The sequence below is a fragment of the Lepus europaeus genome, chromosome 2 (assembly GCF_033115175.1).
Source record: "Lepus europaeus isolate LE1 chromosome 2, mLepTim1.pri, whole genome shotgun sequence".
Classification (NCBI taxonomy): Eukaryota; Metazoa; Chordata; class Mammalia; order Lagomorpha; family Leporidae; genus Lepus; species Lepus europaeus.
In genome coordinates this window covers 124,966,156-124,979,616 of record NC_084828.1, presented here as the reverse complement: position 1 = coordinate 124,979,616, position 13,461 = coordinate 124,966,156, and the positions used below count along the sequence as shown (strand labels likewise).

General features: G+C 45.8%; 2 protein-coding genes across 2 annotated transcripts in view; one reads left to right on the top strand and one right to left on the bottom strand.

The window, feature by feature from the left end:
• Positions 1–7,558: 7,558 nt before the first annotated feature.
• On the bottom strand, positions 7,559–8,521 carry LOC133749206 (small ribosomal subunit protein uS2-like). Its single transcript, XM_062178417.1, has one exon. The coding sequence runs from the start codon at positions 8,459–8,461 to the stop codon at positions 7,574–7,576; it is 888 nt and encodes a 295-aa protein (XP_062034401.1). The 5' UTR covers positions 8,462–8,521; the 3' UTR covers positions 7,559–7,573.
• A 3,507-nt stretch (positions 8,522–12,028) lies between these two features.
• LOC133749197 (vomeronasal type-2 receptor 1-like) overlaps positions 12,029–13,461 on the top strand; it is a 28,048-nt gene continuing 26,615 nt past the window's right edge. Inside the window, exon 1 of the mRNA XM_062178408.1 lies at positions 12,029–12,267. Coding sequence (XP_062034392.1) covers positions 12,029–12,267 — 239 coding nt within the window. The remainder of the gene's footprint in view (positions 12,268–13,461) is intronic.

The following is a 13,461-nucleotide window of genomic DNA, read 5'->3' as shown; positions in this document are numbered from 1 at the left end:
TATATATATATATATATTTGAAAAGCAAAATTGTAGACAGAGAGGGAAAAACAGAAAGAGAGAGAATTCCCATCAACTGGATCACTCCACAAATGGCTGCAGTGGCTGGGACTGAGCCAGGCCAAAACCAGGAGCCTGGAATTCCATTTGGATCTCCCATGTAGGTGGCAGGGGACAGAGTACTGCTACCGTCTTCTGCTGCCTTCCTAGGCACATTATAGTAGGGAGCTGGATTAGAAGTGGAACAGCAAAAACTTAAACCAGTGTTTCCATGGGATGTCAGCATCTTTGATTGTGGCTTAACCCACTGTAACATAACACTATACCCACTAGATTAATCTGAAAACACAGCTCTGATTTCATCTTTTCCCAGCTTATCAACTCCCAGTGGCTCTCCCTCCACTCTACATAGCATGGGTCTAGCTGCCTTAATTTGACATTCAAATCCTTCCACATTGTTCTACCTTCCCTTTCAACATTTGTCACCTGCCATCTTCCTGTCCACATTCTTTTAATGCAACCAACTGAATTTCTACAACCTTGGGATCCTACCTCCTATGTTCTTGATTCCATGTTGCCCACACTGTTCTGTTTTACATCCAATGTTCTAATAGCATTCCATCCACTTGTCCATCCATCCATCCACCTTTGTATGCATCAGATTCTGAGTTAGGTAAAGAAGATGTACAAAGACAAGGCATTATCCTGATCTGCAGGCCCTTGTCAACTTTAGGGGTGACAGATAATAAACCAACAATTACCCTGTGATGCAATAAAGCTGTGATTATGGTAGCATATAGGGGGACAGAGTATGTTGGGGTTAAGGAAATTTTACCTAGTGAGGTGACACTTGAACAGATTTCAGAACAAAAAGAAGGTATTAGCCACATGAAAGAAGGGTGAATGCATGTATCATACCTAGCCTAGTGCTTTGAGCATTGTAAATATCAACTTCCTTCCATTTGTAAAAAATAAAATATTGTAGAGCCCTTTGTATGACACTGGCCATTTTCTGCTTTATTCTGCTTTCACATCCTGTCTGTATCACTATAATTTATTTTAAGGTATCTATGCATCTATCTACCATCATCATCATCATCATCATCATTTATCATCTGTCAGTCTAATCTCTATCTTTGTAGCCTTATCACCTGAAATACACCTTGCACAAAACTGATGCTATCTTGTTATATGGATGGCTGAATAAAGTTTTCAAAATAGCTAACCTCTCACCTAGTAAGGCCCAGCGGCAATGTTTCAATGGAAGATAAGGAGAAAAGTCTTGAGAACTGGAGCACAGCAGGGGTTGGGAACACTGGGAGTGTCTTTTGTTGTCTCCAGGAGAGAGGGGCCAGCTAGAGCCACAGGCACATCAGCAGTGGAACTGAAAAGAAAATAGATGAGTTGAAATGGGAATGAGAACTCTTGAGAAGACTATTTCCATAGTATTCATTTGGCCATTTTCACATAGTGCTTTCTCCCACATATATAAAGATTAAATTTTTTTTTTTTTAAGTTGAAAGACAGAGAGACAGTGACAGAGAAAGAACTTGTGTTTACTGGTTCACTACAAAATGCCTACAACAACCATTCTTCGACAGGGCTGGACCAGCCCAAGCCAGGATCTATTAATGGCCTCTTAGGGTATCTTTTAGGAAGAAAGTGCACTCAGAAGCAGAGCTGGAACTTGAGCCCAGACACTTGCATATAAGATATAGACATCTCAAGCAGCATCTAAACCAGCAGGTCAAATGTCCACCCTCAAATTTGCATTTTTGAGGAAGAAAGGATAAATATTTTCTTGACCCTCCCCTTACCCACAAGTCCTTCCCACTTTCTTGGAAAGTATTTATTATCTTAACATAGAATTATTAACAATTTATGTAAAAATTATGTAAATGATCTTTGGAAATTCACTTATTTACATATTTGAAAGATGGATATTTATCTCCCCTGATATTTTTGGAAAATCAGTTTGGACATGAGAGGTGCAATGTGAAAATCTGAAGAGACTAGCTATATTAGGGTAGGTTAACTCTTTGAACCATCAACTCCTAAATGTCTGTGGTTCAACAGATCAACAGTAAAAGGACACTTGCTGGCTTCCTCCAGGCAGGGTCTCAGGAATGCTGCTGGATATACTCTACTTGCCCATTTTCTTCTTTCCCCACTCCATGCCATGACTTCTATGGACTGCATCCCATGGACTCCCTTGTCTATGGCTTCTAGTAGATTTTGCCAATGGGAGAAACCCATGGGAGACTGGAAGCATGAGGAGAAGACACAGTCTTTGTTGTTGCAGCCATGGCTCATTCCTCCATCCATGGCCTCTCTCCCATGGCAACAGCTCTTCCTGGGGGACACGTATGCTGATCTGGTCCTTTCTACTTTTATACCTGGTTGTGATATCAACTTTGCACTCTTCCTAGCCACCAGTTTCCATCAGCCTTTCTTAGATGCCTAACATTGCCTGTTCGTGTCAGTAGTCCCTTCTTTGCCTTCCCTCTCCTTTGCATATGCCAGCTATTTCCTGCTGGCCCCTGACTCATCCAGGGATCCATGTTCCTTTCATTTTATGATGCTTCCATCTTCAATTCAAGCCTCACAAGGTTCCTGCCAAAAGGGAAGAGTGCCTTTGGGTTCAGGCCCTCACACTCAGTCACTAAGACCCATAATAAGACACAGATATTTTTACTCACATTTTTCTGGTTAGAAGTTGTTCCACAACCCCATCTAAAGGCAGGAGAGGTGGGAAGCTGTATTTGTCAACAGATCTATGTTATAGGAAGGGAACATGACTCTGTAGTGAGCAATCCACCTTTTTACCACACCAGAGATGAAATCAAATGCTCTAATATAGACAGAGGTATCCATAGAATGCTTCAAATAATGCCCATAGAAAATTGAGCACATAAGGAGATTTCTAGAGGATTTGGAAATGTGGCAGCAGTTGTGTGGTTTTTGAATTTATTTGACCACTCCCCCCACCCCATCAGTAAAGTAACCAGATTGATAAGTCCAAAACTCTAGGCAAGATAACTTCAAAATAATGCTATATGGAAATCCTTTGTGTTCCAAAGCACTGCTAGTTAGGAGCTCACATCCATGTGGGGTCAGACATGATGTGGGAAGATGTGGAAAGAAGATAGAGGTGATGGTGGTGGGAGCCGGAACATCCCAAGCTGCCATTAGACGGTGACAGAGAGCTCAAGTTCCATTCTGTGCACAGCAGTAGAAATTAAGAGAGCTTTTGGAGGCTCCAACTCCTGGAAGAATGTAATTAGATTATGTGAAGGTCTTATAGCAGCTGCCTGGTGTCTGGGCCCTAGGATCTCTTGAAACTATTGAATGAAAGTGTTTCTCATATATGAAGCCCCCACAGAGAATTAAATGCTGGGGGTACGATCCAAACTGGCTAGAAAGAGGACAGTGTTTACTCTTCACATCAAGAAATCATTTGATTTTTTTTTTCAGAGGATTCTGCTTTCTTCATTGTGACCCGCATCTTGGTAGGTCCTTTTGGAGACTTATCCTACTAGGTGAATGATCTTAGGTTTCCCATTTATTTGTCTATGAATCATTTCTAAAAGGAGGTACTAGAATATAATTTGAGGGATGCATCAGAAAGTTCTTAATGGAGTCAATCAATTACTGAGAAAGAACGGCTGCACCACAAGTTAACTTCTGTGAAATCCCTGTCTCTCAATTCAGCACTTGGGGCAGCCTTGATACTCAGAATTTAGGGATCTCTGAAGCCTGGGACAGTTGCACAGGTCATAAAGAATCTACCTTCCCTCTTCCAAGGGTTCCACCTCTCCCTTCCATCTTTAAGGGAGACAGTGGGAGAGAAAAGAGTAGAATTTCCATAGAAAGGACCTTGGCCTGGGCCTTAGCTGTCCTAAGTGCTAGTTCTACCTTTGCCAGCTATTCGTTGTTATTTCAGGTAAGTGAGCAACTTTCCATGTAAGAGGAAGATGGGAGTCAACTGTTCTTGACATGCTTTCTGTGTCTACTGGCCTAAGACTCTAGAGATAGATTTGGGGGATGTGCATAGTCCAGAGGAGGCTGGTTAAGGGGAGCAGGGCTGTTTGAAGGAGCTGTCTCAAAGCGAGCTGTTACCAGTGAGGAACCCTTGAAATAGCAAAGACCCAGAGACCACAGTAGCAGAATCCTCCACATGGCCGTGCTTTGAATGCCACCTGGGGACAGGCCTGTGGTGGAGGCTGTCTTTGGTGGCTTTGTGTTCTAGAAAATAAGTCTCTGGCCAGCACTGTATGTAGTGGGTAAAGCCACCACCTGAAGTGCTGGCATCCCATATGGGTCCTGGTTTGAGGCCCAGCTGCTCCACTTCGGATCCAGCCCTCTGCATGTCCTGGTACAGTCATAGAAGATAGCCCAAGTCCTTGGGCCCTTAACCCACTTGGGAGGCTCAGAAGATGCTCCTGGCTCCTGGCTTCAAATTGGCTCAGCTCATTTGGGGGAGTGAAACACTGGATGGAAGACCTTTCTCTCCTCTGTGTAACTGTGACTTTCAAATAAATTAAAAAGTATTAAAAAAGAGAAAAAAGAAAGTAAGTCTCTGTGGGTGAATCTGAGGCCTAGCTAGGCTTTTCAGGAGGAATAAATAGGGTTTAAATCTGATGCAGGCAGTGTTGCTAATTGGCTTTGTAGCGTTTGTCCTGGGAACTGCAGAACAAGAGGCACTTCTCCCAGGAGGAGAGGTACTGTTTGTTCGGGTAGTTATAGTTCATAACGCAGGATCTCCTGGGGCAGAGACTGACACAAATGTTATTTATTCTCCCTTCACAATCCAAAGTGTCCCATTCTTCTAGGCCAAAGATATGCTTTTCTTTTCCACCTGATTTTAATACAGATAATATCTATTTTAGCAGCCACCAGGAATCTTACCTATTAAGGAGAAAGAGAGAGAAAGGAGGGTTACACTCAGAACTCCTAGGGTACATATTTTCAAGCTACATTTGTATGGAGTCATGGATGCAGTAAAACTAAGGTCTAGATCACAGTGCCATTCATGGGGGGCCTGCAATCCATCTGTGATCGTGTAGTTATTCCTGTTGAGGACTCCTAGGCCTAGGGGGCCCTTCAGGGACTGTCTCATCCCTGGTGCTCTCTGAAAACAAGGGTCCAGATTTGTAGCATCTGCTGATTCCTGTGGTGTAAACAGTCTTCCCATGGCTAATTTCAAGGTGCCAACTCGCGGCCCTGAATGTAGAATCGGGAGGTGTACAGAGAGGGCTCTGGGTTTCAGCAAGAGCTGGTTAGGTGCACCGCAGCCTGTCGGAGGTACTAGATCCCAGCTGCTGAGGAACGCAGGAGAGATGCGCCCTTGTTCGTGACGATACTTAAAGGAGTGAAAGAAGGGGAGGGGCGGCTTCCAGGGAGGATGCTTCAGGGGAACACGGGATCTGAATACAAAGTGCAAGGCCCAGCCAATGCGGACATGGAAGCATCTTCGGCCATGGGTGAATGGAAACCAGCTGTTTAGAAACGATGTCTGTTTCCATCGTCCATGTGAATATACCTCACATATCATGAAGGCGGTGTCAAGTCCATGGGAAGGGAGGTGTACAAATACATACGAACACATAGTGTGTCCATTTATACTGTATGTTACTTTTATTTATCAGCATATATTTTATAAAGAATTATGCATGGCTGGCATGGTGGCATAGCAGGTAAAGCCGCCGCCTGCAGTGCCAGCATACCTTATGGGTGCCGGTTCGAGTCCCAGCTGCTTCACTTCCGATTAGCTCTCTGCTATGACCTTGGAAAGCAGTACAGGATGGCCCAAGTCCTTGGGCCCCTGCACCCGCGTGGAAGACCTGGAAGACGCTCCTGGCTCCTGGCTTCGGATTGGCACAACTGCAGCTGTTGCGACCAATTGGGGAGTGAACCAGCGGGTGGAAGTCTTCTCTATCTCTCTCTCCTCTTTCTGTATAGCTCTGACTTTCAAGTGAATAAATAAATAAATCTTTAAAAAAAGAATTATGCAATATTTATTATAATATATGGCTTACGAGTCACTGTTTTCTCCTGGATTGGAAAACTTAATCTGACGAATGTTGAGTAACTCATATCATCTTTTGGGTTTTTCTTTTGTCTCCTTTTTCTCCATGTGAGGCCCATCTAGTTCCTCTGAAGACTCGGCCATGGCCATAGCCTAAGGACTGGGTCTCTGCCCAGAGCTCACCCTCTGTCCTATCTTCACTAATGTGTAGCTTGCCCGGCTGAGCCTGGTGTTGGCTGCTCTGCCTACAACCTCTACCCACAATGTTCCTGGCTGAGAGAACTGCTCTGTGCACTCTGCCTCAGGGACTCCGCCATGATTGGAGCATGCTCTCTCTCTCTCTTGACTTGGGACAGCTTCCTTGCAGTTGGCACCTGGTGTGGGCTGTCCATCCTTGGCCTCTGCTGCAGGCCACACTTGACCCCAGCTGTGGTGAGCTTTTGGCAGCCATGTTTGATGGTCAATGACTTTCCACACGTCTCCCAAAGGCCGACGGGAAGAGTCCAGCTCTCTTTCTTCACTCCATCAGGAACCACTCTTAAGCTCAATACTGTCGTTTGTTCTCTCTGGTGGCTGCCCCAAGTGTCCCAAGGTGCCACATGCATAAATCCTTGGGCAGTGTGCCCTTCACAGACTTCAGTGAGCTTTTACAGGCCACAGAAGATCTTTAATTCCAGCCTCCTGTGGTCTCACCTGTGCTGCTCGGATCTCTTGACTGGGGCTTGAAATCCAGTTCTCCCAGCTTGCTCTTTAGAACCCAAAGAGTATAACTGTTTTTTTTTAAACTTTTATTTATAAATATAAATTTCCAAACTGCAGCTTTTGGATTACAGTGGCTTTTCTGCTCCCCCATAACTTCCCTCTCACCCGTAACCCTCCCATCTCCCGCTTCCTCTCCTATTCCATTCACAGCAAGATTCATTTTCACTTATCTTTACAGTGTATAACTCTTGAAATGTGCAGCTGTTAAAATATCCAAAGGACTTTGTTGTCAGGATGGTTGATTCCACCCAGAACTTGGACGGTAGATGAAAAAAAATTCTTGCTTATTTTTCTGTTTTGGGATCTTCCTTTTCATGATGCATTAAGCCAATGTGAGCTTTAGATGTTTACTTTAAAAAAGTGAAGCTTAGGAATCACATAGGTCAGGGCCGCGTTGTGGCATAGTAGGTTATGCATTCACCTGCAGTGCCAGCATCCCATATGGGCACCAGTTTGTGTCCCAGCTCCTCCACTGCCCGTCCAGCTCTCTGCTATGGCCTGAGAAAGCAGTAGAAGATGGCCCAGGTGCTTGGGTCCCTTGACCTGCATGGGAGACAGGAAGACGCTTGTGTCTCCTGACTTTGGATTGGCCTAGCTCCAGTCAATGTGACCATCTGGGGTGTGAACCAGTGCATGGAAGACCTCTCTGTCTCTGTTTCTTCATCTCTCTCTGACTCTCTCTCTCCCTCTCTCTCCCTTACCTCTCTGCAACTCTTTCAAATAAATCTTTTTTTTTTTTTTTGACTGTAGAAACTGGTGTTTCTCATTTCCATGACAAGCAGCTTAAGACCACTCAGTGGTTGTTCCCACCCACTCGGTGGCCTGAGCAGTCGGCGCTGCAGACCAGTCTTCAGTGGCAGGCTGAGCGCTCCAGTCTTCGGTGGGCATCTGCTGAATAGGCACGGAGGGCACCTGCACGCCTTCAGACCAGTCAGCCACCTCAGGCTGAGTAGCGGTGAACTCGGGCGCTGGGGCCGTCCATTCACCCTGAAATTCCTCCGTGGTCACAGCTTTTTCAGCGGCGGCCTGCTCTTCTTTTTCAATCTCTTCAGGATCTCTGTAGAAGTAGAGATCAGGCATGACCTCCCAGGGGTGTTCACGGGAGATGGTACCACGCATGCGCAGAACCTCCTGGGCCAGCATCCACCACATCAGACCCACAGAGTGGGCTCCCTTGTTGTTGCACAGGATGGCAATGTCCACGTAGCGCAGAGGAGAGTCTGTGTTACACAGAACAATGGTAGGCAGGTTCACGTAAGAGGCCTCCGTGAGAGGCTGGTGGTCAGCCCGAGGATCAGTAACCACCAGAAGCCGTGGTTCCCGGAAGGCTGCCTGGATCTGGTTAGTGAAGGTTCCAGGTGTGAAGCGGCCAGCAATGGGAGTAGCTCCAGTGGCAGCAGCAAACTTCAGCATAGCTCTCTGGCCAGTGTTCCTGGAGGACATCACGCTGACATCAGCAGCGTTTTCAATGACCACAATAGCACGAGCCACCAACAGAAGCTTCTCCCAGGTCCTCTTCAGATTGATGATGTAGATGCCATCACTTTTCCTTTTGTAGATGTACTGTTCCATCTGGAAGTCAAGGTTGGTGCCACCTAGGTGGGTTCCTTCCGCAAGGAACTTGAGGACGTCCTCCTCCTTCATTTGCAGGACATCAAGGGCTCCGGACATTGTGACAGCTTCCCCTTAAGTTACGCCGGGAATCAAGAACAACGCCGTATGGAGCCCTTGCCAGGTAGCGCGGAAAGGCTTTTTTTTTCTTTTTTTAAAAAAGAAGCCCTCTGTGAGCAATGTGCCCACAGTAGTTCAGACAATCGGGATGGAGTGAGCAGAGGAGGACACGCCCCTTTCCGTCTCTGCAGTGGTCAGTGGGGATCTTACCATGGCCTGGAGTTCCAGTAAGTGGGTTTCAGATTGGGTAGGTAGGAAGCAAGGGAGATTGGGTAGGGAGAAAGGAACAGCAGCAATAAAAAATAATAGGCATTTCAAGGGAGCAGTGAGAGGCCAGCGCCATGGCTCACATGGCTAATCCTCCACCTGCGGCACTGGCATCCCATATGGGCGCCGGGTTCTAGTCCTGGTCGCTCCTCTTCCTGTCCAGCTCTCTGCTGTGGCCCGGGAGTGCAGTGGAGGATGTCCCAAGTGCTTGGGCTCCTGCACCCACATGGGAGACCAGGAGAAGCACCTGGCTCCTGGCTTCAGATTGGCACGGCATCGGCTGCAGCGGCCATTTGTGGGGTGAACCAATGGAGGAAGACCTTTCTCTCTGTCTCTCTCTCTCACTGTCTATAATTCTACCTGTCAAATAAATTTAAAAAATGAGCAATGAGCAAACTGAGGGCAAACCAAACTCCTGGAGCACAGTCCTTGTGCAGAGCAGCACTGGGTAGGAAGCTGAAAGGGCGTGGGCTGGAGACAGTTCAGCCTTTAGATCACTTTGCTGGGTTTCAACATTATCCTCCAGTGCAGGGAGGCATTGAAGGATGTTGAGCAAAGGAGAGACGTAATTAGAGCAGGTTTCCCTGGCTTCACTAATTTTTAAAGGGAAATTTATCTTTCAATATTTAGATGGAATAAAACACAGAAATGACTAGAGCAAGAAAGAGCAGGTAGGGATTTTAAGTCAGCTATGATAACTGTAATCAGTGAGGTAAAGGGACATACTGCAGTGCATGAAATATAAGAGAGGTGGGTTAAGCTGCCTCCTGAGACACCCACATTGCACACTGCAGTGCTGGTTTTAGTTCTGAATGCTCTATGCTTCTGACCTGGCTTCCTGCAACAATGTGGGAGACCCATTCAAACCTCTGGGCTCCTGCCTTCAGCCTGGCCTAGCTGCGGTTGTTGTGGGCATCTGAGTAGTGAACCAGTGGGATGGAGGATCTCTCTCTCTCTCTCTCTCTCTCTCTCTCTCTCTCTCTCTCTCTCCCTCTTCTCTCTGTAACTCTGCCTTTCAAAAAAAATCTTATAAAAATAAATAAAAGAGCTCAGATGTTGTTTTCCCTCATCTTTATGAATTCTGCTACATTTGGAGGATATAATCTCTGTGACCTTGGCAAACTATACTATTATCCTGGGAATGGCAGAAGCACTGGATACATGAGGTAGCTGCAGAAATCTGTGGAGCCACCTCCTGGTAAGACAGCGAGAACAGGATGGAGCACGGAGTAGTTCCAGATGGTTCTGAGACAGGCCGTGGCCTACCCCTGACAGCTCAAAGCAGGGGTCCTCGGGCTGTTGGTGAGGAGCTGTCCCTCAGAGCACCCTGTGTTCAGATAAGCCCGGACTCTGAAACCAATCTGGCCAGAGATTCCCTGGGGAATCGCTCTTTTCTCTAATCTTGTCGGTACCATTTTGAAGGCACGAGGGGAAAAGTCTGTCTACCCTCCGCTCTTGGGCCTGTGAAGACCTTGGTGACAACAGACAGCCTGGGAGGTCAACGCGTCCGGGGCAGTTGTTGGTCCCGGGCGGGCTTCTGTGGAGGCGCTGTCCGCGGTGCGAAGGCTGAGCACGGCCTGCCATGTTCCCCGCCAAGTGGGAGCAGGAGACTCCTTGTTGGGTTTCTTCTGGGTCAAGAGGAGATTACACTTAGAACAAGGTAGAAATCTTTCTGTGGGAATGAGGTGAGGGAAACGACCTTGGTGGGGAAAGGGAGGTGGCGCCCGTGTGACTGGTAATGCAGTAGTATCATGGTCTGACTGGGTTGTCAAAGTAGTGAGAAGGGGGATTTTTTTCCCCCTTTTCTTTCAACTTCAGGCCTGCAATGGTCTCTTTTAGTTCTTTTCATGGAAATATGCAGGTGAAAGAGTACTTCTGAGTATTAGTAAAATTTAGAAGCTTAGAGGCAACTTTATACACTGCTTGCTCTGCTCTCTTCACTTATACATATTGAGAGCTTTTCACTTGTATTGAACTAAAACATGCCCTCAGCGGTTCCTGTGTACTCTGTCATGTGAACAGACCATACTTGATTAGGCAGTTCCCTATTGTGTGCATTTACTTTGTATCATTTTTACTAGGATAAATAAACACTGCACTAAATATCCTTATACATCAGGTTTGTGTGGGTCTTCTTTTGCTTCCATCAGATAAATAACTTGAAGTAAAACCACATGATCAAAGGGTACTCACATTATTCATGGTTTTGATACATAAAACATTCTTCAAAAAGTTCACAGGAAATAGTATTATAAAAATATATATTGTGAGAATGCTATGAATAGATTGCAAAATAAATATACACCAAAATAAACTTTTTAATTCCAGTTTTCCACAGACTTTTTGAAATACCCTTGCCTTCTTTGGTTGTGCTCTTATAACTTCAAATTTACACTCCAGGAGGAGATTTTGAGAAGGTCCAAAGGGAAGGCAGGGAGACAGGGATCCAGGTTGAGCTGACCTGAGTTGAGAGATTGGAGACCCCCCCCCCCCCCCCCCCCCGGGAAGGGATCAGGTAAGAAAGGATGGGGGAGGCAGCCTCAGGGAAGAATCGGGGATGTGAGCCTGGACTGGGGACAAAGACATGAGACTGAGCTGAGGACAGTGCGTCACCTCGAGGCGCAGCTCGAGAAAATGATGCACGTGAAAAATGTTCGTCAAACCATATAGGCTTTGCAAAATGTTTCTAAAGTAGCTTTGTATATCATCTCCCATCACCGATGAAGACGTTGAGGCACAGAAATTAAGTGACTCTTACAACCACACTAAAAAAGTGGCAGATCACAGTGCAAAGTGATGTCTCTAGTTCAGATCTCTTGATTTTCCGCTCAGCCTTTTAATAGCCCTAAGGAAAGAGCTTGGCCTGGTGTAAGCTTTTCTATACTTTGAAGTGAAATAGGATACCCTTTCTCACTTTTGATGAGAGGGACAGGCCTGCAAGTGGGGTTGATGTGAGAATGGATAGGGCTGACCTTCGATAACCAAGAAAGGACAGTTTAGCTGACATGAAGGCTCTTCTAAACCCCAAAGCCACGACGATGTCGCACATTGCTGCCAAGCATACCAGAGATTTCTATGAGGCTCTGTTCAGAAGGGCTCTCAGTTCCTAGTCCAGATCCAGACATTGCACATGAGCAGGAGGCTCCCTGATTGAGAGATGACAATTATGTAGCAAGTAGTGGCAAGCTGAGTCCACTGGGATGAGGCTCACAAGCCCTCGGGTGCTACTCTATCACGCTGCCTCATCACAGCTTGTATCATTTCAACACTGGCCATTTCCCCAGCACTCAGCTTGTTAAAATGGCCAGCAGAAAGAAATGCTTGGTTCTAGGATTTCTTGCATTTTTGTGGGCTGTATGGGGCACTGAAGGCCAAGAAGAGGAGGAACAGACCTGCAGGTTGCTGGGCAAGTTTGATTTGAATGGGTATGTAGATGCCCAAAACCACTCACTCATCATTGGAGGCCTGTTTCCTATTCACTCCAGGACCATCCCAGCAAACGAGTCTATATTGGAGCCAGTATCAGCGAAGTGTGAAGGGTAAGCCTCTCTCGCAGTCTTCTCTCTATAGCAATAGCAGGGGCGGGGCGCAGCAGAGGGTGTGATGGGCAGCATCTGCTCCAGGATCCCTGACTATCTGTTTGACTCAGGATAGACAGTTCTTGTTTCTGGGCCCCAGTTTCTCCAAGGTGAACATTCTCGGATTGCTTATTAATTGGAACAGGCTACTCTCCAGTGGGTGTTTGCCCACTTGGGCATCTCAGACAAAAAGGAGCACATTTTGTATAATATGGAACATCACTCCTCCGAGAGGGGTCAACATCTCCTGAGAGCTTGCTGGAAATGTGGAATCCTGGGCTGCCTCCCGACCTGCTGAGTCAGAATCTGCATTTTGACAGCCTGCCTGGTGATTCAGGCATGCAGTGAGGGCTGAGAAGCACTGAAGCAGAATTAGGAAGGCACTGTTATAGTTTTATTGCTGGTTATAAACTAAGCTCACCTCAAGTGAGAATGCAGCATGTGGGAACAAATGATTGCTTTCTGAACTAAAATTAATGGCAAGGTTCCTTCAGTTGCTGAAGGCTTCTTCCCCTCATCCTCTCACCTCCAAGCTACCAGGTCAGGAAATGAGACCCAGGTTTGATCATCTGATTTTGCTAGATTTGCATTGCAAAGAAAGGCAAACGATCATACACACACACACACACACAAGCACATTCACACACATACAGATACACAGACCTCACACTTGAGAATGACATACTTAAAAGAAAAAGAAACTAGTTCCTTGACAAAGTAGTTCTTTTTGTTGTCCCATATTCTTTCTCAGCCCTTTATTTGCACGAATCCATGTTGTTTACGTAGATTTGGCCATAGCACATTCACAACTTCATATCAGGCATTAGTGTTCTATGGAAAGGATTTCCATGATGCTGCATGGTATGTATACACTTAATTGTAAGTTTATGTTGTAGATATTCTAGCAACTTCTTACATCATTAAATTTTACTGGTCACAACTCTTTTTTTTGATCCTATATCATGCTTCATATTTGAGGTATCATTAGAGAAATTGATCACCTGTAATGTTGTTGGCAAAAAGATTTCAATCACTCCTTATTTATCTCTGGCATCTCCTTTTTTAAAGATTTTTTTATTTAAAAGAGTTACACAGAGAGAAGGAGAGGCAAAGAGAGAGAGAGTTAGAGAGATAGAGGTCCTCCATCTGTTAGTT